General features: G+C 47.4%; 1 protein-coding gene across 1 annotated transcript in view; it reads left to right on the top strand.

Moving 5' to 3' along the window:
• Nucleotides 1-1,986: 1,986 nt before the first annotated feature.
• Nucleotides 1,987-26,398, top strand: part of LOC134612445 (ornithine decarboxylase 1-like) — a 61,459-nt gene continuing 37,047 nt past the window's right edge. Inside the window, exons 1-3 of the mRNA XM_063456838.1 lie at nt 1,987-2,058; nt 14,133-14,306; nt 14,395-14,567. Coding sequence (XP_063312908.1) covers nt 1,987-2,058; nt 14,133-14,306; nt 14,395-14,567 — 419 coding nt within the window. The remainder of the gene's footprint in view (nt 2,059-14,132; nt 14,307-14,394; nt 14,568-26,398) is intronic.

Here is a 26,398-nt window from a genome sequence, read left to right as displayed (position 1 = left end):
GCCCGCATTTGCGCATCTAAAGATGTAGGTTGCATTGGGGGAATCCCCCGCGCCATGCTCCCGGTGCGCCAGAAGCCCCCTAATACTATCCACTAGACTAGACCACCCCGCAAATTAAGTAGAGCCTGCGCTCACCCCCATCCCGCCATCCCCGGTAGTTGAGAGGTACTCACCATGCGTGGAGCAGCAGAGCCGAGCTAGGTGGAACCCGCTGGGCCGAAGCTGTAACATCCAGTGTAGATGTACCAGGTGCAGGGGGCGCGGAGGCCTGTGAGAAAGCCCGGTCCGGAGCCGCCTGCAATGGTAAAACAGGTAAGAATCCAACCCCCCCCCCCCCGCAACCACAGGCCCACTCCAGGGGGGCAAAACAGAAGTAAGCCCAGGGGAGACAGAAGGGGAAGCATGGGGGCTACCTGGCCCACTAAAAAAATGGTGAGGGGGCACCCCTTGGCCCAGAGCCCCCTGTGAGGAACCCCGCTGCCTACTTACCCGCCCGGAGGCCCGACCGGTACTCCGCCTGACCGATGAGTGGAACACGTGCTGGGAGAAACCGGAATCGTAGAGGCCGCCCCCGACCTCGTGCCAGCGGACTGGCGGCCACATGGGGCGGGACTGTGGCTTCTATCTGGCTGATCCGGCCCCCTGGGGGAATCCAGGCCCACTGCAGCTCTCCCCCAGTCCTGGAGGGAGTGGACACCACCACCGCGGGGGTGCCAGACCTCGCGGTCACAGAACGCCTAGGCCACAAAGCTGGACTGGGGACCCGGCACCTGGGGGACACCTGGCCAGCTGGAGCGGGGCAAAAATGGGAGGGAGGACGAGCCCGCCACCGTGGGCCTCCGTGAGCAGGGGCGGCCCCCGTGGCAGCAGCATGCAGGCTCACGAGCTGGGCGTGCAGGTGCTCCCCACCCCACCATCCTCAGCCCGAAGAGCAGCCAGGACCTTATCAGTATCCATGGAGGCTCTGGCCGAAAAACAAGCTCTGGCACAGGGAGACTGTTCCAAGCTGGTATTATTAGGATGGCTGAGCCCCTTACAGAAAATGATCACCTATATATAGTGACACCACCCCTTCCCAGGGGTCCACCCCTTAGCTTACTCAAGACCTCCCTTGCCCTGATTTTCCTACCCCTCACTCACACATGTCCCTTTTCCCGGCTAGCTTTCAGCCTGCCTCCTCAGGGTTTCAACACCTTCTTCCAACCCTGTACCACTTTTGTTCTCTGGTATTGCACTTCTGAGGACACTAGAGATAAGTCACCAGCAAATATAGAACACATGTGACATTAGATTGGCTTACATTGCACTAAACATAGGGTATGTTCCTTATAAGAGCTCTTCAGTAGGGCTCTGCATGTGGGATGCCCTGAACTTACATGCCCAGTTTGGGTGGAAGCTTGTGTGTCATTGATGATGACACAACCCACCCCCTCTCTGCCCCCCCCCCCTTCCTATTGGGCTGCTCTACCTTTGAATGCATCAGCCAAATATTTGTCCAGTCCACTCCCTGCTTGCAGTACAAATAAGTTTAAACAACTATAGTATGTATGTATGAATTCTAACAATTCTACTAACATTTTTTGTTCTGCTTGAAAAATACTTGCAGTGGTGCTTGTAAAAGGTGACAGCCAGTACTCCACTAAGGGGCCCTGTTGAGCAATGGGGCCAGCATAGACAGGAACACATTGCACTTTCAGTCCAGACTGCACATACAGTCTTTCCTACACTCCTATGCAGTCTGTGTCAACGTTGTTTGTCAAGTGACTCCAAAAATTCTAATAAGGCCCTATATACCTCTGTTATTTTTACTTTTTAACTTACTACTTTATATGATAGTCATTTTCTATGTAAATTGACATTGCTTTATAAAGTTCAGGGTGTGTTGTCTCTAATAATTGGTCTGTTGATTTACCATTTAGATATCAACAGTAGTGTGACTCACCGTGTATCAAAATGCTGCCTAGTAATGGGATTGGTAACATCAAGATGGCTATACTTGAGGATGGAACATCATCTCATGACTTCCTGAAAGAGAAGTTAAGAAATTGCATCTCTTCTGTAAGTGCTACTCATCACTGCAGGGTATCCACTAAAATGGGAATTGTTAGGCATTCACATTGTTATCCACACACTGCAGAAGGGCTATATCCTGGCTCCTAAAGTGTTGGGCCAAGTCATATTTCTACCCTTACTTCTTGGTAGACCTCTCCTGGCCCTGACTTAACCGATCCAACTTGTAGCTCAGTAGGGTACTTGCCAATGACACACACAAAATGTAGTTTAGACACACATTCACCTGCCAATGCCATGCAGCTTCCAGGCAGTTCACAGAAACATATTATGCAGTTCATAAACACACCCTACTTTATGCATTTATGAAGTTCAGACACATTGTATTCAGCACAGAGCAAATGTTTTAAACTTGGCAGACAAGTCAAAATAATTTGAGAAATGAAAGTACCAAGGTAGCAAACTGCCCTTACCACCCTAGCCAGCCAGACATTAAGCCCTGGTCCTCTTCCTTTCTTCTGAAAAATAGGTTGACTCACTCAGCCTCCACAGAGAGGGCTCCTTCCTGTGCTGAAAACACAAGGCTATACCCAAAGTAGGCTTGCTTCACCCATTACTTACAAGGCAGCATGTATTCTGTAGTAAGAAGGTGTGGGGCTAGATGGAGGTAGCAAGTGACTCAAAATCGAATCTTTTTGATAAGAAACCTGGATGTTCTCTGTATTATTAGCTCTTTTGGGGCCCTCACTACTTTCCCTCCCCGATGTGCAGCCAAGAATGGGTCCCTAAACTCTGATAAGCCCCAGTGCCATTGCACCTGCTGCACCTCCAGTAGGTCCACCTCGTTTCAAAGCGAATTTAAAGGCAAGATCAAACTTAAGGGAAAAAAAGTCAAGCTGAAAGCATAGCTAATTTTTTTCCTACTAGAATTGGCTAGAATCTTTCCAATTTGGCTATTTAGACCTTAAATTAAAAATTCACTGAAGTAAGTTATTCTCATATTGGAAAACATGCATGATTAAAAGGTAGTAAAAATATTTTTTAATATAATTAATAGAGTGTAAATATTGTTGTAACAGTACTCCTGTACTCCAGTTCAGTACCTCCGTTAGGTCAGCTTCCTCACTGCTAGAAGGGGATGCCGGAGCTCTTCAGACCCAGAAACCAAAGCTGGACTGAGGCTGTCTGGATATGGCAGACATGGTTATTGCTCCCTACAATGGTTATAGCTCTCTGCAGTGGTTATAGCTTTGAAGCCCATTTCTTCTGTAAAGCAGTGAATATAGTTTTTCCCCACACATTAGTCAAGACTGAATGTAGGGGAGTAGAATGCAGCTTTATTGTACACAACACAGGTATTTATACAAAAATATGTGGATTCCCTGGTGCCACTTAGTCTGGGTCTTGATTGCAGCATCCCTAGCTAAGACCTAGAGGCAAGATGTACAAATTGTCCCCGAAATCCTCCTTTACCTGGACAGCAACCCAGATACATGTCCTTGGATAGCTCATCACCGAGCGCCCTTACTATCCAAATAACATTCTGATCAGAGAATCCGCATCCAAGTTAGAGTGTAATAAAGTTTTCCCGGGTTGCAGCTATTCTCCGATCCGGCTCAGAGTTCCAGGTGTGTGGCTGGTTTGTCCCAGTCTCACAAAATGGGATTCCTAGGACTCTGGGGGGGGAGAGAACCCACACGAATTACATATACCTGGATAGCTCTTCAACGTGTGCCCTTACTATCCAAATAGTACCCAGATTGGAGAATCTGCACCAGAGTTAGTGTTAAAGTTTTACTGTTTCACGCCATTCTCAAATCTGGCTCAAAGTTTGACGCATGCGAATAGTTAGTCTTTGTTTAAAAAAAACAGGCTTCCTGGGGTTCTTGGGAATACAGCACCCACGCACATTACATATGCCTGGATAGCGCATCACCAAACACCCTAACTGTCCAAGTAGTGATTGGTGGTCGGTGCGCCAAGAGATACCCATTTAAAGATTCCACGGATTGTGGCACAGTTTAAATCCGGCGAAGAGTTCCAGAGTGTTTCATAGTATCTGCTGGTAAGGCACTTGATGTGCCGGACGGGTTCAGGCAATCCCCAGAGGTCAACAATTCCAGTTGGGAGTTAGAAGAAGCCTCCAGGGTGTCTCCATACTCTCTTACCATAGTGACAATAGCCCTTTTTGTCTTTTCTGTCCATGTAGTATTGGGGTTCTGTGACAATTGTGTATGTAAGGAGGAGTGTCTGAACTATTAATCTGAAGTATAGAAGTCACAAAATCTAAATATAATACACACATAATAGTTACATAGAGGACACTGACACACAAACATTTACACATAGAGGACACTTGCACACTCACACAGTTACACACAGTGGAAACTGACACACAAACATATAGCTTTGGGGCATAGATGACTAAGTAAGAAAAGAGAACCTAATATTTATGTATTTGAAAGTAAAACATATCCTCAATTTCTTGGGTACTTGGTATTCCTGCACAGTTAATGAATACAAAAACCTACATAGTATCACCACTTCTCAAGCAACCCTATTGCCCCTTCATTAGGTGTAAAAATTCAACAACAGGATGTGCCACCAAGAACCAGTGTGGTGCTCTGGATACTATCTGCATAAAGCAACCCTCCTACATCAGAAAAAGTCAGAAAAAAATGTAGCCAAAATGAAATTTGGGTGCCATTATTTCCAGTTATTCCAAATGATACCAAAATAAGGTTCTGTTTAGTAGATAGCTCCCTAATTTGTTCTTAAAAATAGAAATCCAACATAAATCCTACATAAGGGTACCAAACAAGGGAATTATCTACTAACCAGTTGCCTAAAAGATCAATATTTTTATAAGGGCTTTTTTTTTTCTTAAAGGTAGACTATAGGCACCCAGACCACTTTGACTCATTAAAGTGGCTCTGTTTTTGTTTATCCCTGCAATGGTAATTATTGCAGTTATTAAGGGTTTTTAACCCTTTCTGCTCTGGGTGGCACACAAGCGAGGTGGGAACAATAGGCTAAGAATACAATTTTGTATTCCTAGCCTATAGTTTTCCTTTTAATCTTGGCCTGCCAGCTGTGTTATAGATAGCTGCCTCATTTGATATCCTTATCTAGGATTGCCATAATTAAGGGTACCAAATTAAGAACATATCTACCAAGAAACTGAAACCGCAAAATTAAAAAAAGGATTTCATTTTATTTTTAAATCACGTTTCAGCAGTTTAGTACATAGCTCCTAATTTGGTAACCTTATGTGGGATTGCCATAATTAAAGGTACCCAATTGGACTGTATTTACTATGCAATGGAAACCGCAAATTCAGGAATAGGGCTTTTTTCTATGTATGATCTTTCAGTTGCTGAGTAGATAGCTCCCTATTGTGGTATCCCATCCTAATTATGGGATTGCGATATATAGCCTTTAAAATTAGAAAGGTATTGAGTTTAGTAGATGGCTCCTTAAATTGTCATACTTAAAAAACCCATTTATGCATGTTCAGGTTAGTGCAGCCCCTTGTATTCATACTTAAAAATGATAATACCACATAAGGGTACCAAATTAGAGAGCTATGTACTAAACAGCTGAAAGAGCAAAAGAAAAGCTGTTTTCTTAATTTTGATCTTTCAGCTGTTTAGTACATAGCTCCTTAATTTGATCCCCCTATGTGGAATTGCCATTTTTAAGGATACCAAATTAGTAGCCATCTACTTAACAGATCAGTTTTCTAAATTTAATTATTATAACCCCACATAAGGATAGGATACCAATACAGAGATCTATCTACTAAACAGCTGAAAGAGCAAAAATAATAAGAAAATGTTCTGTTTTTATGTGTACATTATATATAATATGCTATATACATACTGTGTATATCACATACATCCTTAAAGGGACTCTCCAGTACCAGGAAAACAATCCTTTTTTTTCCCTGTCACCAGGGGAGGGCTGGCAGCCTTAGGCCTGGGGGGCAAAACCAGTCAAGTGGCCCATTGCGCCACCAAATCAGTTCACCATCCATGCCCACCTTTTTCTGGTTTTATAACGGATATTGATGTTATGCTAATCAGTAGCTCTTTGCCATACCCGCTCCTTCACGGCTCTGACTTTCAATGTTGTCAGAGCACAGGCTGAGAATCTCTGAGCCTGTGCTCTGACTCACTAACTGAGCGCCGGAACCACGAGGGAGAGGATATGATCTGACTGCACCTACTGCTGGTGAGCACCAGTGGACCACCAGCGAATCGTTTAAATTAAATATGCTGGTGTACCCAACTTGTGAGCTGTGTTGGCCGCCGGGCGCCTCTGTTGTCATGGCACCCTGCGTGACCGCACAGCTTGCCCACCCCAACGGCTGGCCCTGCTGACACATACTGATGTTACTACTTAGACATCCCTCAATATTAATACAGAGATGAGAGTAAACACCAATAAACTGTGGAAACAGAGCTGATCCCCCCAAATTTATAAAGGTTTGCTTAGAGGATTTATTCAAGATTAAATAATGCCTCCTCCTCTCTCCCCCATGCGCTGCTCTGTAGGCTGGGAGGAAGTGAAGAGTAATCACAGTCTCCCAGCACAACGCCACCTGTGGCTGCATGGGGAACAGCTGTTTAATGTAATGCTTGCAGGACGGCCAGCTGCCGCAGAACCTCTTTGTTTCCGTCTCTGCAAAGGGCTCTAGGCACTGCTTGTTGTGAGTGTGAGCCACTGTAAATTAGGGGCAGAGGGCACTTGCACTGCGGTCAAGACGGGTCTGGGCAGGAGGAGAGTGCAGTGCAATCAGTGCACTCCCCTCATGTGGGTCACCAGTAGACTGGTGCACCTGCCCAGGATCAGAGCCGGTGCAAGGATTTTTGCCTCCCTAGACAAAATATAAATTTGCCGCCCCCCCCCCCCCATGTGACATCACAATGCCCCACCCATATGATCTGCCATATGAACTAACGCCAGTGCTGCACACAGTGTGTGTTTACATTAAAAAGCCTGCAGGGACCAGCTATAGACACCAGAACCACTTCATTAAGCTATAGTGTCCCTTTAATGTGAGGTAAATTATAGATTAGTGTCACTAATAATATACTAGATTGCCTACTTACAATTAGATGAGGATGATGATGGGCTGCAGTTTGGCTCCACTGGTCTGGTGTTGAACAGGACCTCTGGAGGCTGTTTGCAACTGTGGTCACAAAATTCAACGTTCTGGTAGAATTGGAAGCAGCTCCATTTTTTGGGGGCCTCTTACACAGCTCCAGGTCTGGGCCCCAGTGCCTGACGGTGAGTATGCCCATAAGGCCCACTCATAAGTCCACTTATATGTCCCACCCACCCATGAGCTCGCTCACACGGAGTGGAGTGTGTAGGGGATGTGTTATGTGTTATCTAATATGTGTGCTTATGGTATGTAGTGTATAGGGATACCAGTTTGTGCAGGTGATGCAGTGTGTTTGTGTGTAGTGGAAGCAGTGTGTATTTGTGTATAAGGGATGTATTATGTGTTTCTGGTTGTGTGTGAGGGATGCATTGTGTGAATCTGTGTTTGTATGCATAAGGGATGCAAGGTGTGTGTGTGTCTGTATGTGTGTGCATTGAGTGTAAGAGATGCATTGTGTTTCTGTGTGTATGTAAGAAAAACAGTGTGTGTGTTTGCATGTGTGTGTAAGGGTTTGCATTGTATGTTTCTGTGTATGTGTGCAAATGATGCATTGTCTTTGTGTGTAAGGGTTGCATTGTGTGTGTGTAATGGATGCATTATGTGTGTGTGTAATGGATGCATTGTGTGTTTCTCTGTGTGTAAGGGAAGCATGTTCAGTTTCTGTGTATGTATAGGGATGCATTGTGTGTTTCTGTGTATGTATAGGGATGCATTGTGTGTGTGTGTGTGCGCGTAGTGTCAAAGAGCTCCCTGTCTTGCCCCCTGTCCTATAAAGCTGTCCCTTCTGTCCCTTAGAGCTCTCCCCTGCCCCTTAGTGGTCTTTCCTCTCCCCACCCTCCCCTAGCGGTCTCTTCTCACACTCACCCACCCTTCCTGTGCTCTTCTCATCCCCCCTCCACCCTCCCTGTGTTCTTCTCACTCCTCCCTCTGTGTGTTCTCACCCCCCCTGTGTTCTTCTTACCCCCCTCCTCCCTGTGTTCTTCTTACTCCCCCCCCCTTGTTCTTCTTACCCCCTTCTTCTTATTACTCCCCCCTTCTTCTTACCCCCTTCTTCTTCTTAACCCTCCTACTTCTTCTTACCCCCTCTTCTTCTTCTTACCCCCTCCTTCTTCTTCTTACCCCTTCCTTCTTCTTCTTACCCCATTCTTCTTCTTACCCCATTCTTCTTCTTACCCCCCTTCTTCTTCTTACTCCCCCCTCTTCTTCTTACTCCCCCTTCTTCTTCTTACCCCCCTCTTATTCTTACCCCCTTCTTCTAATTACTCCCCACTCTTGTTCTTACTCCCCCCTTCTTCTTCTTACCCCCTCTTTTTCTTATCTCCCCTCCTTCTTACTCCCCCCTATTATTATCCCCCCTCCCCTCTTCTTACTCCCTCTCTTCCCTCTTCTTACTCCCCCCTCCCCTCTTCTTACTCCCCCTCCCCTCTTCTTACTCTCCACCCCCCCCTCTTCTTACTCTCCACCCCCCCTCTTCTTACTCTCCACCCCCCTCCCCTCTTCTTACTCTCCACCCCCCCTCTTCTTACTCTCCCCCCTCCCCTCTTCTTACTCTCCACCCCCCCTCCCCTCTTCTTACTCTCCACCCCCTCCCCTCTTCTTACTCTCCCCCCTCCCCTCTTCTTACTCTCCCCCCTCCCCTCTTCTTACTCTCCCCCCTCCCCTCTTCTTACTCTCCCCCTCCCCTCTTCTTACTCTCCCCCCCTCCCCTCTTCTTACTCTCCCCCCCTCCCCTCTTCTTACTCTCCCCCCCCTCTTTTTACTCTCCCCCCTCCCCTCTTCTTACTCTCCCCCCTCTTCTTACTCTCCCCCTCCCCTCTTTTTTACTCCCCCCTCTTTTTTACTCCCCCCCCCTCTTTTTTACTCCCCCCCTCCCCTCTTTTTTACTCCCCCCTCTTTTTACTCTCCCCCTCCCCTCTTTTTACTCCCCCCCCTATTTTTACTCTCCCCCCCCCTCCCCTCCCCTCTTCTTACCCCCTCCCCTGTAGGTGGCCGAGCTGGTCTCCGGTCCGCGGTCCCGGCCGGAGTGATGGGAAGGTGCTCAGTGTGCACCTTCCTGTCAGTCCGGCCGGGTACAGGAAACAGAAACTCCTGTTCCGCGCGGAACAGGAGTTTCTGTTTCCTGTACCCGGCCGGACTGACAGGAAGTGCACACTCAGTGTGCACCTTCCCATCACTCCGGCCGGGACCGCGGACCGGAGTGCAGCTCGGCCACCTACAGGGGAGGGGAGGGGAGGGAGGGAAAAGCAGCTGCAGCCGTCTGTGCGCTCTTTACAGAGCGCTCGGCGGCTGCAGCATTTAAAGGGCCGGCCCGCCGCGGCCGGTCCTAAAATAATTTCGGGCGGCCTGGGGGGCAATTGCCTCCCTTCCCCCCGGCCCAGCCCGCCCCTGCCTGTCACTGCAGGTCCCCTCTCCCTCCCACCCCCCAATCCGTTGCTGAAGAGGTGAAAACCCCTTCAGTCACTTACCAGAGGCAGCGACATGTCCCACGTTGCTGCTTCTTCCTCCGCCGCCGCTCCTCCCCTTCATTACGTCCGTCGGCGGGGGAGACTGATCCCCCCCCCGCGCGCCGGCTGGGGAGACCTAATGCGCATGCGCGGCAATGCCGTGCATGCGCATTAGACCTCTCCAAAGGAAAGCATTGAAAATGCTTTTCAATGCTTTCCTATGGGGCTGGGGAGACCTAATGCGCATGCGCGGCAATGCCGTGCATGCGCATTAGACCTCTCCAAAGGAAAGCATTGAAAATGCTTTTCAATGCTTTCCTATGGGGATTTTAGCGACGGCGTGAGGATGTCCAGCGACGCTATAGCACAGAAAACCCGTGCTATGGACCAGAAAGTGCCCTCTAGTGACTGTCTAGTAGACATCCACTAGGGGAGGACTTAACCCTGCAAGGTAATTATTGCAGTTTATGCAGGTTAAGGGTAGTGGGAGCTGGCACCCACACCACTCCAATGGGCAGAAGTGGTCTAGGTGCCTGGAGTGTCCCTTTAATACAGGCAGCATGTACATTCTATATACATGCAGCATGTACATTCTATATACATGAAACACATACATTGTGTATACATGTAGCATGTACATTCTGGCCATAAGTCAAGAATGACCAGGGAGGTTAAAGGATTTCTCCAACTAACCCATGCAGTGCCGTAATCCTTGAGGCCACCGAGTTACCCAGCGCCCGGCTGGAGTGAGGGATAGTAAGTAAGATAGAAGAGAAACGAGAGATAGATAGAAGGTAGAGAGTAGCTGGTGAGTTCAAGATAAGAGGAATACCCCTATGGGGTGTGATGGTGGGGTAAATGAGCGTGGGTGTTGGCATATGCTGTTTGGGGTTCAGCAGTTTGTGGTTTGTGGTATCCTGGGGGGGGGGGGGGGGGGCGTGTTGAACCAATACCAGTGTTCCATTGGTCCTGAGTCAGTGACACCTTGTCACATGTACCCATGTCACTCTGTGGGAGCGTCTGAGCCAATGCCTGTTAGACATTAGGGGGACAGGATAGGAGGTGTTGTATTTAACTAAAGTATGGCACCATTCCTCAATCTAGGGAGTTTATGCCCGAAGGCGTACAAGCTACATCCCCATTGTGGTCTCAGACTATACCTTTACGTTGGCTAAAATGCTTGTAAAAAGAGACATGAGAACCTGCGGTCAGTTAACACCTAACAGCTTGTGCTTCCATGGCGCTGTAGGAGTCTGGACCCCCTCCCAGAAGGAGGACCATAAGAACGGAAAGTTACACCTGCCAGATATCGCTGTTATGAATTCTGGTAGTACGTCTATAATAGCCAGGTCCAATGTCGCTGGGATCCATGTACCTGCAACATGAGTTTGTGCAGTTGTGAGCTCTTCCCCAGCTATAGCGTATTGACTGGCTGAGAGCGGATGAGCTACGGTAGCACGGAGCTACGGTCTCACGCGTCCGGCTCTGCCCCAGGACGATGGTTTCTTTAAGGTGGAGCCTACCGGATTTGGTAACAGACTGGATGTAAAGCTCAAAGGTGAGACCAGAATCAAGTATACTGCCAAGAAAGAGCGCTTGCAAGAATGGGCTGATGTGGGTACCACTAACTTGAAGGGAGAGCGAAAGAGAAGGATCGGTTTTAGGAGGATGAAAGACAAGGAACTCAGTTTTAGAGAGATCGAGTATCAAGGCTTTTTGTTACAGTTGATCTCTATGATCTCTTGATGTTTTTTTTTTACAGACCCTACATGGTGAACACTTGGATTTTCAACTGGTTCGTACCATTTATAAATACAAAAAGAAAAAGTCCTGCGCTCACTCCTATCACTCCTGGGCGGCAGCAATGACCACAGTACACATCAGCTCCAATATATGTAGTAAAAAACAAAGAAAAAAAGTTACCTGCGCTCTTTGCCAGAAGCTCAAGGAAGCAAGTTGAAGGGTCAGAGTAGGACCCGTCTAGGGGGGACTGCCTTGACTTTGACAGGCAGGCATTCCCTCCAGTGGCCATTGGAGTAACTAAATGACCTCCATTTGTTTAAATATACATAGGGATTAAGGAGAGAGCACAGGTAGCTATTAATGCCACTGCCATTTTTTGGGGTTGTTTTTGGATTTCTCAAATTTAATGTGCAGCATGTATTATTGTCACTATTACTTACCTCTCTTCTGTGTGACCAGGTGGGGAGCTGACTATCGAACACTCCTCTCTCCAGGCATTCAGTGATTCCGAGCCTGGGCTCTTCGGCTTCACCTCTTTATATTATGCAGCCCATGCATGTTGACATCATAAAGCTAATGATGCAAATTTGCATAATTTACACAACACCCTTAAGTTTTTGGGGGGCATGGATTTACAGCTAAAGCAGTCACGCTATAAATAGAATACTTTGTGCTTTAGTCAGTGCCCTGTCATAGTTCCTTATTGGTACATTCTGTATTCTTTTCCATTTGAGATGTTTATTAATTTTTATAAACGGTATAAGGGTACAGAAAATAAGAAAGGAAGGGGAGGGAGCAAATATCATCAATCAATATCACAAGTGTCAACTTTTTTTTTTCCATTTGAGATGTTTATTCATTTTTATAAATGGTATAAGAGTACAGAAGTTGGCGAATGTTGTGCCCATTCACAATAAAGGTAATAGGGAGGAGTCGGGCAACGATAGGCCAGTAAGCCTTACTTCAGTAGTGGGAAAAGTGATGGAAACCATGTTAAAGGATAGGATTGTTGAACATCTAAAAACACATGGATTTCAAGATCAGAGACAACATGGGTTTACTTCAGGGAGATCATGCCAAACTAATCTTATTGATTTTTTTGATTGGGTAACTAAAATTATAGATCAGGGTGGTGCAGTAGACATTGCTTACCTATATTTCAGTAAGGCTTTTAACACTGTTGCACATAGAAGGCTTATCAATAAACTGCAATATTTAGGTTTGGATTCCAATATTGTTGAATGGGTAAGGCAGTGGCTGAGTGACAGGCAACAGAGGGTTGTAGTTAATAGAGTATATTCAAAGCTTGGGCTTGTCACCAGTGGGGTACCTCAGGGATCTGTACTTGGACCCATTCTCTTTAATATTTTTATTAGTGATATTGCAGAAGGTCTTGATGGTAAGGTGTGTCTTTTTGCGGATGATACTAAGATATGTAACAGGGTTGATGTTCCAGGAGGGATAAGCCAAATGGCAAATTATTTAGGTAAACTAGAAAAATGGTCAGAGTTGTGGCAACTGACATTTGATGTGGATAAGTGCAAGATAATGCATCTTGGACGTAAAAACCCAAGGGCAGAGTACAGAATATTTGATAGAGTCCTAACCTCAACATCTGAGGAAAGGGATTTAGGGGTGATTATTTCTGATGACTTAAAGGTAGGCAGACAATGTAATAGAGCAGCAGGAAATGCTAGCAGAATGCTTGGTTGTATAGGGAGAGGCATTAGCAGTAGAAAGAGGGAAGTGCTCATGCAATTGTACAGAACACTGGTGAGACCTCACTTGGAGTATTGTACGCAGTACTGGAGACCGTATCTTCAGAAGGATATTGATACCTTAGAGAAGTTCAGAGAAGGGCTACTAAACTGGTTCATGGATTGCAGGATAAAACTTACTAGGAAAGGTTAAAGGATCTTAACATGTATAGCTTGGAGGAAAGACGAGACAGGGGGGATATGATAGAAACATTTAAATACATAAAGGGAATCAACACAGTAAAGGAGGAGAATATTTTTAAAAGAAGAAAAACTACCACAACAAGAGGACATAGTCTTAAATTAGAGGGACAAAGGTCTAAATAATATCAGGAAGTATTACTTTACTGAGAGGGTAGTGGATGCATGGAATAGCCTTCCAGCTGAAGTGGTAGAGGTTAACACAGTAAAGGAGTTTAAGCATGCGTGGGATAGGCATAAGGCTATCCTAACTATAAGATAAGGCCAGGGACTAATGAAAGTATTTAGAAAATTGGGCAGACTAGATGGGCCGAATGGTTCTTATCTGCCGTTACTTTCTATGTTTCTATGTTTTCAGTGTGTATTCTGCTTTTTCACTCATCTTGTTTTCTGACTATTTTGACCCTTTGAACTTTTTTTTCCCCTTTTTGCTTTTCCCCTCCATTTTCTGGGATTCACTGTTTAGGTGACAACTCCTAGTGTGGCGCTGAGAGGATTTTATAACCCCCGTTTTAAACTATTGGTGGAGGGTGGTATCTGTTAGCAGAGTTTTGGGCCCAAATATGTAGTTTAGCCAATGTGTATGACATACTTGAAACAATTGCCACTTAGGTTAGAGAAGTAGCACAGAACATCTCCATTGTCTATTTGCTGATTAATTTGAAATCCTAGATTCCACTCCAACATGCATGCTTATGGCTACATTGAGAAACAAATTATTAATCTAAGTTATTGTTTCCTGACAAATATTTAAGATCTCTAAGTGCCACAATGTCTGATACTGTATTCCAACCTTTCTTATTACAGGGGAAACAAGATCCATTCTTAGTGGCTGATCTGGGACAGGTGGTTCACAAGCACAGACTTTTAATGCAGGAGTTACCCCGTGTTAAGCCTTTCTATGCAGTAAAATGTAACAATAGCAAAGAAGTGCTTTGGACACTGGCAGCTCTGGGTACTAGATTTGATTGTGCCAGCAAGGTAATGGAGGATGGTGAATGTGCCATATTCCGAACACTATGCTATTCTATGGCCAATAAGCTCATTCTTTGTTTTTGCATGTCCACAGAGTGAGATAGACCTGGTGCTAAGTATCGGAGTACAAGCTGATGATATTATCTATGCCAATCCGTGTAAACAGGTTTCATATATCCAACATGCTGCCAGGCACGGAGTGCGCAAAATGACCTTTGACTGTGAGTCTGAGCTGGTAAAAATGGCAGAGTATTATCCGAAGGCTGAGTAAGTGTTATAAGCTTAACACTGATTTTGTTAATGTGTGACAATCATATTACATTGGGTTATTCTCTAAAGCCCAAGCAGCCAGAAGAATTTGTAGGCCAAAGATCTCAAACTCTGCCCTCCTGTCCCAGGTGGTGTGGGCCTACAATTACCACAAAGTTAGGTATTGTAGTAGGTAGACTTGTGCATGGCGAAAAAAGTTCTTCCCAAACAATTTTTCTGAAAATAGCTTCTTTTCTTTCAGTAAGGTCAACTTTCACACACATGTTGGTTCAGCTCAGGTTTAATGCTATACTGAAAAACCTATGTGGGAAACAAATCAGGTTAACCAAAACAGAGCATACATTTTTTCAGAGCACAGCTGGTGGAACTAGCGCAGTTGCAGGGGTCGCAAAAGTGACCAGGCCCGTCACTCCAGGAGATGCGGCCGCCCTGTAGATCCCTGTGACCAGGGTGCCCGTCAGCTTTGTGTTGTGGCCCCGGCCTGCTGCACGTTCAGAAACGTATTGGGTGGCCCTAACAGCAAAGTATTTCCAGGAGGCCGGTCAATGCTGCGATAATTTAACAGTGCGACCGGGCCCCCTGTGATGAAGTCAGAGGAAGTGACTGCCATGGTCACTGCTCTCAGCTTACACGGCGTGGGAGGAAGAGGAGGAGAGGAGGGAGTCAGAGTGGGAACTCTGACTCCCATCAGCCTAAGCCACTGGACCCCATGGAAGTCACCATCCTGCACCTAAAAAGTAGGAAACAGGAGGGTGACTACAACATTTTGTCTGTGTGTGTGTGTGTCTCTTAATGTATGTGTGTGTCTTTATGTTTATCTGTTTGTCTGCATGTGTATCTGTATGTCAGTGCGTGCCCAGTGTATCTGTATGTTTCATTCTGTGTATTTGAATGTTTGTCATTAAGTGTTTGTTTACCTGTCTGTATGTGTGTCAGTGTGTCTGTGTATCTGTATTTGTGTCAGTATTTGTATCTATAAAAGTGTCATTCTGTGTGTATATATGGGTCTGTGTATCTGTGTGTTGATTGGTGTGTTTGCATTTGCGAGTGTGTATGTGCTCCGTTTGCATAGCATATTATTTAGGGAGAAAGTTCGGCCATGCTACATTATACATAATTTCAGTAACATAATTTAGCTGCGCTACACTTTCATTACTACATTATGATATGTGTCTCATTCGGACACACTACAGTTTTTTACTGTCAACATTTAGTAAAGGGGAACACATATCTTGCATGTCAGTATTTAGCCACTTTAGGTTACTCCATTTGAGTGAGGGATGGACAGGCTTTGCAAATCAACGTAGGAAAATATTAACCATTTTCTGTTAATGTTTTCTTTGCTTCACCATGTCTCCTTCAATAATGGTGTTATGGTAACTTGCAGGTAGTGATGTACCGAACTGTTCGCCGGCGAATAGTTCCTGGCGAACATAGCGTGTTCGCGTTCAACCACGGCGGGCAAACACATGCGCGGTTCGATCCGCCCCCTATTCGTCATCATTGACTAAACTTTGACCCTGTGCCTCACAGTCAGCAGACACATTACAGCCAATCAGCAGCAGACCCTCCCTTCCAGACCCTCCCACCTCCTGTACACATGGGCGTAGGAACCCCAAAAAATCGGGGGGGGATAGCATTTTTATTCGCCGGGTATATTCTTATTCCATAAACTAGGAGTTGTTTATCCCATTGTACAGCGCTACGGAATTTGCAGTCGCTATATAAATGATTAAATAATAACATTAACAGGTCACTACAGGGAAGGGGTTTTACAAACTCGGATACAGCGCCGGGATCCTCCTGATTAGAACCACCCCTACCCCTCCCATGAATATTAGAACCACCCCTACCCCTTCCATGCACAAAAGAACCCCCCCTACCCCTTCCATGCATATTAGTACCTCCCTAACCCCTTCCATGCATATTAGAACCCACCCTACCCCTTCCATATTAGTACTCCCCTAACCCCTTCCAATAATTTTTCTACCTCTGCCCTTCTTGGGCCCCCCCAAATGCCAGCAACATGCTGGCCATGTGTTTAGATTCTATTCCCTCGGGCTGTAACAGTGTGTGACAGCCCGAGGGAATGCAGGACAGAGCAGCTCAGCTGGAGGCTGGGGGCTGTCTGTGGCCGGAGAGAGCACTGACAGGCTCCCTGGCAAGGCCCCGCCCCTAAATGAAGCCCCGCCTCCCACAAATAAGCCCCACCCCCGCCGTTAAGAAGCAGCCCTTGCTGCTGCTGCTGCCGCAAAGGCCAGAAGATGGCTGACCCCCAGCAACAGGTAGGCTTGATGTGTGTGTGTGTGTGTGTGTGGACTCAGCAGTCTGTGTGTGTGTATGGACTCAGCAGTCTGTGTGTGTGTGTGTGTGTGTGTGTGTGTATGGATTCAGCAGTCTGTGTGTGTGTGTGTGTGTATGGATTCAGCAGTCTGTGTGTGTGTGTGTGTGTGTGTGTATGGATTCAGCAGTCTGTGTGTGTGTGTGTGTCTGGACCCAGCAGTCTGTGTGTGTGTGTGTGTGTGTGTCTGGACTCAGCAGTATGTGTGTGTGTGTGTCTGTATGGACTCAGCAGTCTGTGTGTGTGTATGGACTCAGCAGCCTGTGTGTGTGTATGTATGGATTCAGCAGTCTGTATGTGTGTGTGTATGGATTCAGCAGTCTGTGTGTGTGTGTATGGATTCAGCAGTCTGTGTGTGTGTGTGTGTGTGTGTGTGTGTGTGTATGGATTCAGCAGTCTGTGTGTGTGTGTATGGATTCAGCAGTCTGCGTGTGTGTGTGTATGGATTCAGCAGTCTGCGTGTGTATGGACTCAGCAGTATGTGTGTGTGTATGGACTCAGCAGTCTGTGTGTGTGTGTGTGTATGGATTCAGCAGTCTGTGTGTGTGTGTGTCTGGACTCAGCAGTCTCTGTGTGTGTGTGTCTGGACTCAGCAGTCTCTGTGTGTGTGTGTCTGGACTCAGCAGTCTGTGTGTGTGTGTGTATGGCCTCCGCAGTCTGTGTGTGTGTGTGTGTATGGATTCAGCAGTCTGTGTGTGTGTGTGTGTGTATGGACTCAGCAGTCTGTGTGTGTGTGTGTGGACTCAGCAGTCTGTGTATATGTGTTTGGATTCAGCAGTCTGCGTGTGTGTATGGACTCAGCAGTCTGTGTGTGTGTGTATGGACTCAGCAGTCTGTGTGTGTGTGTGTGTGTATGGACTCAGCAGTCTGTGTGTGTGTCTGGACTCAGCAGTCAGTGTGTGTGTGTGTGTGTATGGATTCAGCAGTCTGTGTGTGTGTGTGTGTGTGTGTGTGTGTGTGTGTGTGGACTCAGCAGTCTGTGTGTGTGTGTGTGTCTGTGTATGGACTCAGCAGTCTGTGTGTGTGTGTGTGTGTGTGTGTGTATGGACTCAGCAGTCTGTGTGTGTGTGTGTGTGTGTATGTATGGATTCAGCAGTCTGTATGTGTGTGTGTGTATGGATTCAGCAGTCTGTGTGTGTGTGTGTGTGTATGGATTCAGCAGTCTGTGTGTGTGTGTGTGTATGGATTCAGCAGTCTGTGTGTGTGTGTGTGTATGGATTCAGCAGTCTGTGTGAGTGTGTGTGTGTATGGATTCAGCAGTCTGTGTGTGTGTGTGTGTGTGTGTATAGACTCAGCAGTCTGTGTGTATGTGTATGGATTCAGCAGTCTGCGTGTGTGTATGGACTCAGCAGTCTGCGTGTGTGTATGGACTCAGCAGTCTGTGTGTGTGTATGGACTCAGCAGTCTGTGTGTGTGTATGGACTCAGCAGTCTGTATGTCTGTGTGTGTGTTTGTGTGTGTGTGTACGGGGTGCATTGAGTGTGTGTAAGGAATGCATTGTGTGTTTCTGTGTGTGTAAGGGTTGTGTGATTTTGTGTGTATGTGTGTGTGTGTTTGTGTGTGATGGATGTCAATCTCTCCCCCTCCCTCGACACTCTTTCTCCCCCTCCCTCCCTTGTCACTCTTTCTCTTTCTCCCCCTCCATTGTCACTCTTTCTCCCCCTCCCTCCCTTGTCACTTTCTTTCGCCCCCTCCTTCCCTCCCTTGTCACTCTCTTTCTCCCCCTCCCTCCCCACTCTCTCTCTCCCCCTCCGTCCCTTCCCACTTTCTCTCTCCCCCTCCCTCCCTCCCCACTCTCTCTCCCCCTCCTTCCCTCCCTTGTCACTCTCTTTCTCCCCCTCCTTCCCTCCCTTGTCACTCTCTTTCTCCCCCTCCTTCCCTCCCTTGTCACTCTCTTTCTCCCCCTCCCTCCCTCCCTTGTCACTCTCTTTCTCCCCTCCCTCCCTCCCTCCCTTGTCACTCTCTTTCTCCCCCTCCCTCCCTTGTCACTCTCTTTTGTCTCCCCCTCCCTCCCTTGTAATTTTCTTCCTCCCCCCTCCCCTACCTCTATTGTAGCGTGGCCGAGCCCTGTATGATCCGCGGGTACAGGGAGATTTTGTTTGCTGTACCCGGCCGGACTAAAAGGAAGTGCACACTCAGTGTGCACTTCCTGTTAGTCCGGTCGGGTACAGGAGACAGATACTCCCTCTACCCGCGGACCATACAGGGCTCGGCCACGCTACAGTAAGGCAGTGACAGGAGGGAGTGCTGAGCGCTTCCCTCCTGTCAGCCCCTCTCCTCATGCTGCGCCCGGGCAGTGAGCCCTCATGGACGCACCAGCCCGGGCAAAGCTGCAGCCGCCTGAGGATCTCTGCAGAGCGCTCGGGCGGCTGCAGCATGAGGGGGGCCGGCAGAGCTGGGGGGGATTTCACCATAACCAGCAAATCATGCGGGGGGGACAGGTTCTGGTTCCTACGTCCATGCCTGTACAGCATCCATTTTAGATTCATTCTGAAGCTGCATTCTTAGATAGAGGAGGGAAAGTGTAGCTGCTGCTCATTTGATAGGGAAATGTATAGCTAGGCTAGTGTATTCAGTATCCACTACAGTCCTGAAGGACTCATCTGATCTCTGCTGTAAGGACAGCACCCCAAAAAGCCCTTTTCAGGGCTAGAACATCAGTCTGCTTTTTTTTTTGTGTAATCTAATTGCAGTTGCCTGCCTGCCAGCTTCTGTGTCAGGCTCACAGTGGATACTGTGCCCACTTGCCCAGTGGTGTATCCTGGTTTTGTGCTGCCCTAGGCAGGACAAAACTCAGGCGCCCCCCCGTCCCCCCGCGCCACCCCCACCAAACCTTTCCCCCCGCCCCGCATTCTAAATACACACACACACACTCGCTAACAGAAACACACACACACTAACAGACACACTCACACTCACTAACAGACAAACAAACACACTCACTAACAGACACACACTCACTCACTAGCAGACACAAACTAGCAGACACACACACTCACTGACATACACACACACTCACAGGCAAACACACACTAACAGACACACACAGTTACACACTAACAGACACACACACTAACAGACACAGACACACACACTAACAGACACACACACTGACACACACACACACTAACAGACACAGACACACACACTAACAGACACAGACACAAACACTAACAGACACAGACACTGACACACACTAACAGACACAGACACACACTAACAGACACAGACACTAACAGACACACACACTGACACACACACACTAATAGACACAGACACACACACTAACAGACACAAACACTAACAGACACACACACTGACACACACTAACAGACACAGACACACACTAACAGACACAGACACACTCACCCACCCACATTAACACATTTTTTTTTTTTTTACACTTTTTTAAAAAAATTTTAACACGTTTTTTTTTAATTTATTTGTAACACATTTTTTTTAAATTTATTTGTAACACATTTTTTTTTTTTATTCCTCCCTGGTGGTCCAGTGGCTGCTGGGCGATCGGGCGGCACTGCCTGGCGGGCGGGCGGCCGGCGAGGGAGCACTTCCCCTGAGCTGTCTGCTCAGGTCCCTCGCGCGCCTCAGAGTGAGGTTGGGAGCCGGAATATGATGTCATATTCCGGCTCCGCCTCCCAGCCTCACTCTGCGGCTGGCGAGGGAGCTGAGCAGACAGCTCAGGGGAAGTGCTCCCTCGCCGGCCGGCCGCCCGCCCGCCAGCCAGCCAGGCAGTGCCGCCCGATCGCCCAGCAGCCCGCCGGCATTTGGGGGTGGCTTTTTTTGCCGCCCCCTGGAAAATGCCGCCCAAGGCAAATGCCTTGTTTGCCTCGCGGCTAATACGCCCCTGCACTTGCCCAGTGCCACCACTCATATCTGGTGTCACAATAGCGTGCATTTAAAAACAAAAAAATGTTTTCACTCTTATAGATTGAATAGCAGTTAGTTGTCTGCAAGCGTCTGTGTGTCAGGCCAACAGCATGTACTCTGCCAGTGCACACTGCCACTCATATCTGGTGTCACAATAGTTTGCATTTAAAAACCAAAAACTGTTTTTCACTGTAATAGATTGAATAGCAGTTAGTTGTCTGCAAGCGTCTGTGTGTCAGGCCAACAGTGTGTACTCTGCCAACCTCCGCCAGTGCACAGTGCCACTCATATCTGGTGTCACAATAGAGTGCATTTAAAACCCCAAAACTTTTTTCACTGTTATAGATTGAATAGCAGTTAGTTGTCTTCAAACGGGTGTGTCAGGCCTACAGCGTGTACTCTGCCAACCTCTGCAAGTGCACATTGCCACTCATATCTGGTGTCACAATAGCGTGCATTTAAAACCAAAAAACTTTTTTCACTGTTATAGATTGAATAGCAGTTACTTGTCTTCAAGCGGGTGTGTCAGGCCTAAAGCGTGTACTCTGCCAACCTCTGCAAGTGCACATTGCCACTCATATCTGGTGTCACAATAGCGTGCATTTAAAACCCAAAAACTTTTTTCACTGTTTTAGATTGAATAGCAGTTAGTTGTCTTCAAGCGGGTGTCAGGCCTACAGCGTGTACTCTGCCAACCTCTGCAAGTGCACATTGCCACTCATATCTGGTGTCACATTAGCGTGCATTTAAAGCCCAAAAACTTTTTTCACTGTTATAGATTGAATAGCAGTTAGTTGTCTTCAAGCGGGTGTCAGGCCTACAGCGTGTACTCTGCCAACCTCTGCAAGTGCACATTGCCACTCATATCTGGTGTCACAATAGCGTGCATTTAAAACCAAAAAACTTTTTTCACTGTTATAGATTGAATAGCAGTTACTTGTCTTCAAGCGGGTGTGTCAGGCCTACAGCGTGTACTCTGCCAACCTCTGCAAGTGCACATTGCCACTCATATCTGGTGTCACAATAGCGTGCATTTAAAACCAAAAAACGTTTTTCACTGTTATAGATTGAATAGCAGTTACTTGTCTGCAAGCGGGTGTCAGGCCTACAGCGTCTACTCTGCCAACCTCTGCAAGTGCACATTGCTACTCATATCTGGTGTCACAATTGCGTGCATTGAAAACCCAAAAACTTTTTTCACTGTTATAGATTGAATAGCAGTTACTTGTCTTCAAACGGGTGTGTCAGGCCTACAGCGTGTACTCTGCCAACCTATGCAAGTAAACATTGCAACTCATATCTGGTGTTACAATAGAGTGCATTTATTACCCAAAAACTTTTTTCACTGTTATAGATTGAATAGCAGTTACTTGTCTTCAAGCGGGTGTGTCAGGCCTACAGCGTGTACTCTGCCAACCTCTGCAAGTGCACATTGCCACTCATATCTGGTGTCACAATAGCGTGCATTTAAAACCAAAAAACTTTTTTCACTGTTATAGATTGAATAGCAGTTAGTTGTCTGCAAGCGGATGTCAGGCCTACAGCATGTACTCTGCCAACCTCTGCAAGTGCACATTGCCACTCATATCTGGTGGCACAATAGCGTGCATTTAAAACCCAAAAACTTTTTTCACTGTTATAGATTGAATAGCAGTTACTTGTCTTCAAGCGGTTGTGTCAGGCCTACAGCGTGTACTCTGCCAACCTCTGCAAGTGCACATTGCCACTCATATCTGGTGTCACAATAGCGTGCATTTAAACCAAAAAACTTTTTTCACTGTTATAGATTGAAAAGCAGTTAGTTGTCTTCAAGCGGGTGTCAGGCCTACAGCGTGTACTCTGCCAACCTCTGCAAATGCACATTGCCACTAATATCTGGTGTCACAATAGCGTGCATTTAAAACCAAAAAACTTTTTTCACTGTTATAGATTGAATAGCAGTTACTTGTCTTCAAGTGGGTGTGTCAGGCCTACAGCATGTACTCTTCCAACCTCTGCAAGTGCACATTGCCACTCATATCTGGTGTCACAATAGCGTGCATTTAAAACCCAAAAACTTTTTTCACTGTTATAGATTGAATAGCAGTTACTTGTCTGCAAGCGGGTGTCAGGCCTACAGCGTGTACTCTGCCAACCTCTGCAAGTGCACATTGCCACTCATATCTGGTGTCACAATAGCGTGCATTTAAAACCCAAAAACTTTTTCACTGTTATAGATTAAATAGCAGTTACTCGTCTTCAAGCGGGTGTGTGAGGCCTACAGCGTGTACTCTGCCAACCTCTGCAAGTGTACATTGCCACTCATATCTGGTGTCACAATAGCGTGCATTTAAAAACCCAAAAACTTTTTTCACTGTTATAGATTGAATAGCAGTTAGTTGTCTTCAAGCGGGTGTCAGGCCTACAGCGTGTACTCTGCCAACCTCTGCAAGTGCACATTGCCACTCATATCTGGTGTCACAATAGTGTGCATTTAAAACCCCCACTTTTTTTCACTGTTATAGATTGAATAGCAGTTACTTGTCTTCAAGCGGGTGTGTCAGGCCTACAGCGTGTACTCTGCCAACCTCTGCCAGTGCACATTGCCACTCATTTCTGGTCTCACAGTAGCTTGCACGCATAGTACCACTAATCCAAAAATAAATGACAAGCAGAGGCAGGCCACCCCGCAGTGGCCGTCGTAGTCGTGGTGCTGTGATTCCCTTTTGCCCTAGAATAATGCCCAATTTTCAGAGGCCACGTACCCTGAACTTGAAAAGTTCTGAGGACATAGTTGACTCGCTAACACAGGACACCCTATCTTCTACAGCTTCCGCTCGGAACGTTGACGCACCATCCTCCTCCAGCTTAGCTTTGGGCACCTCTCAAGATACCACTCACCCGCCTGCCGCCACCACCAACACTAGCACCACAGCCGCTTCACTTTATCTGTCAGAGGAGTTATTTATACATCCGTTTGAAGAAATGAGTGATGCGCAACCATTATTGCCAGAGGTTGTAGATAACAGGGATATGTCTCAGTCAGGCAGCATTACACACATGGACGTACGGTTTGATGATGATGATGTTGTACCCGCTGCTGCTTCCTTTGCTGACTGTCAGATACAAGTGAAGCGGTTGATGATGACGATGCGTCCATGGATGTCACGTGGGTGCCCGCTCAGCAAGAAGAAGAACAGGGCGAAAGTTCAGATGGGGAGACAGAGAGGAGGAGTAGGATACGAGTTGGAAGCAGGGGGAGGTCGTCCCAAGGAGCTAGTGGCACAGTCAGACAGAATGCATCGGCACCCGGAGTCAGCCCGACAGCACGCCAATCAACGCATGCTGTGTCCACCATCAGAATGCTGTCATTTCAGAGCTCAGCAGTGTGGCATTTTTTTTGTGTGTCTGCCTCTGACAACAGCGATGCCATTAGCAACCTGTGCCAAAAGAAACTGAGTCATGGGAAGTCCAACACCCACCTAGGTACAACTGCTTTGCGTAGGCACATGATCGCACATCACAAACGCCTATGGGATCAACACATGAGTACAAGCAGCACACAAACTCAAAGCCGCCATCCTCCTCCTGGTCCAGCATCTTCAGCCACGTCAACCACTGCTGTCCTCCTTGCCCCCTCTCAACCATCCGCCACTCCGCCTCTCGCCTTGAGCAGTTCCCCCTCATCTGCCCAGAGTCAGGTGTCTGTCAAGGACATGTTTGAGCGTAAGAAGCCAATGTCAGAAAGTCACCCCCTTGCCCAGCGTCTGACAGCTGGTTTGTCTGAACTATTAGCCCACCAGCTTTTACCATACAAGCTGGTGGAGTCTGAGGCGTTTAAAAAATGTGTGGCTATTGGGACACCGCAGTGGAAGGTACCCGGACAAAATTTCTTTTCACAAAAGGCAATCCCCAACCTGTACTCGATTGTGCAAAAGGAAGTAATGGCATGTCTGGCCAGTGTTGGGGAAAGGGTCCATCTGACCACTGATACCTGGTCTGCAAAGCATGGTCAGGTCAGGTATATCACCTACTCTGCGCATTGGTTAAACCTGCTGACGGCTGCCAAGCATGGAATGCTTGGCTCTGCAGAGGAGTTGGTGACACTGCCACGACTTGCAGGCAGGCCTGCTGCCACCTCCTCTACTCCTCCTACTCCATCCTCTTCCATAACCTCCTCGGCTGAGTCCTCTTCTGCTGCTGCGTCTTGCTCCACATCAACGGCACCCCCCCAGCTCCCCAGGTACTATTCCACATCCCGGATACGGCAGTGTCACGCCGTCTTGGGTTTGACTTGCTTGAAAGCAGAGAGTCACACCGGACAAGCACTCCTGTCCGCCCTGAATGCACAGGTGGAAAAGTGGCTGACTCCGCAGCAACTGGATATCGGCAAAGTGGTTTGTGACAACGGAACAAATTTTTGGGCGGCATTGAAGTTGGGCAAGTTGACACATGTGCCGTGCATGGCACATGTGTGTAATCTGATCGTACAACGCTTTGTGCATAAGTACCCAGGCTTACAGGACGTCCTGAGGCAGGCCAGGAAGGTGTGTGGCCATTTCAGGCGTTCCTACACGGCCATGGCGCACTTTGCAGATATCCAGTGGCGAAACAACATGCCAGTGAGGCGCTTGATTTGCGACAGCCCGACACGTTGGAATTCAATACTCCTAATGTTCGACCGCCTGCTTCAACAAGAAAAAGCCGTTAATGAATATTTGTATGACCGGGGTGCTAGGACAGCCTCTGGGGAGCTGGGAATTTTTTTTCCACGTCACTGGACGCTCATGCACAATGCCTGTAGGCTCATGCGTCCTTTTGAGGAGGTGACAAACTTAGTCAGTCGCACCGAAGGCACCATCAGTGACATCATACCATTTGTTTTCTTCCTGGAGCGTGCCCTGCGAAGAGTGCTGGATCAGGCCATAGATGAGCGTGAAGAGGAAGAGGAAGAGTTGTGGTCACCATCACCACCAGAAACAGCCTTATCAGCATCGCTTGCTGGACCTGCGGCAACGCTGTAAGAGGATTGTGAGGAAGAGGAGTCAGAGGAGGAATGTGGCTTTGAGGAGGAGGAGGAAGACCAAGCACAACATGCATCCCAGGGTGCTCGTTGTCACATATCTGGTACCCATGGTGTTGTACGTGGCTGGGGGGAAGAACATACCTTCATTGAGATCACTGAAGAGGAGGAACTGGAAATGAGTAGCTCGGCATCCAACCTTGTGCAAATGGGGTCTTTCATGCTGTCGTGCCTGTTGAGGGACCCTCGTATAAAAAGGCTGAAGGAGAACGACCTGTACTGGGTGTCCACGCTACTAGACCCCCGGTATAAGCAGAAAGTGGCTGAAATGTTACCAAATTACAACAAGTCGGAAAGGATGCAGCATTTGCAAAATAAATTAAAAAGTATGCTTTACACAGCGTATAAGGGTGATGTCACAGCACAACGGGAATCTAACAGGGGAAGAGGTGAAAGTAATCCTCTTCCTCCCACGACCACGCCGGCAAGGACAGGACGCTTTAAAGACGTGTTGTTGTAGGACATGCGGAGCTTTTTTAAGTCCTACGCATCGCCACAGCCCTTAGGGATCCACCCTCAGAGAACGACTCGACCGAC

This window comes from Pelobates fuscus, chromosome 1 (assembly GCF_036172605.1).
Source record: "Pelobates fuscus isolate aPelFus1 chromosome 1, aPelFus1.pri, whole genome shotgun sequence".
Classification (NCBI taxonomy): Eukaryota; Metazoa; Chordata; class Amphibia; order Anura; family Pelobatidae; genus Pelobates; species Pelobates fuscus.
Note: the sequence above shows the minus strand (reverse complement) of the source record. Positions and strands in the feature narration are given on the sequence as shown.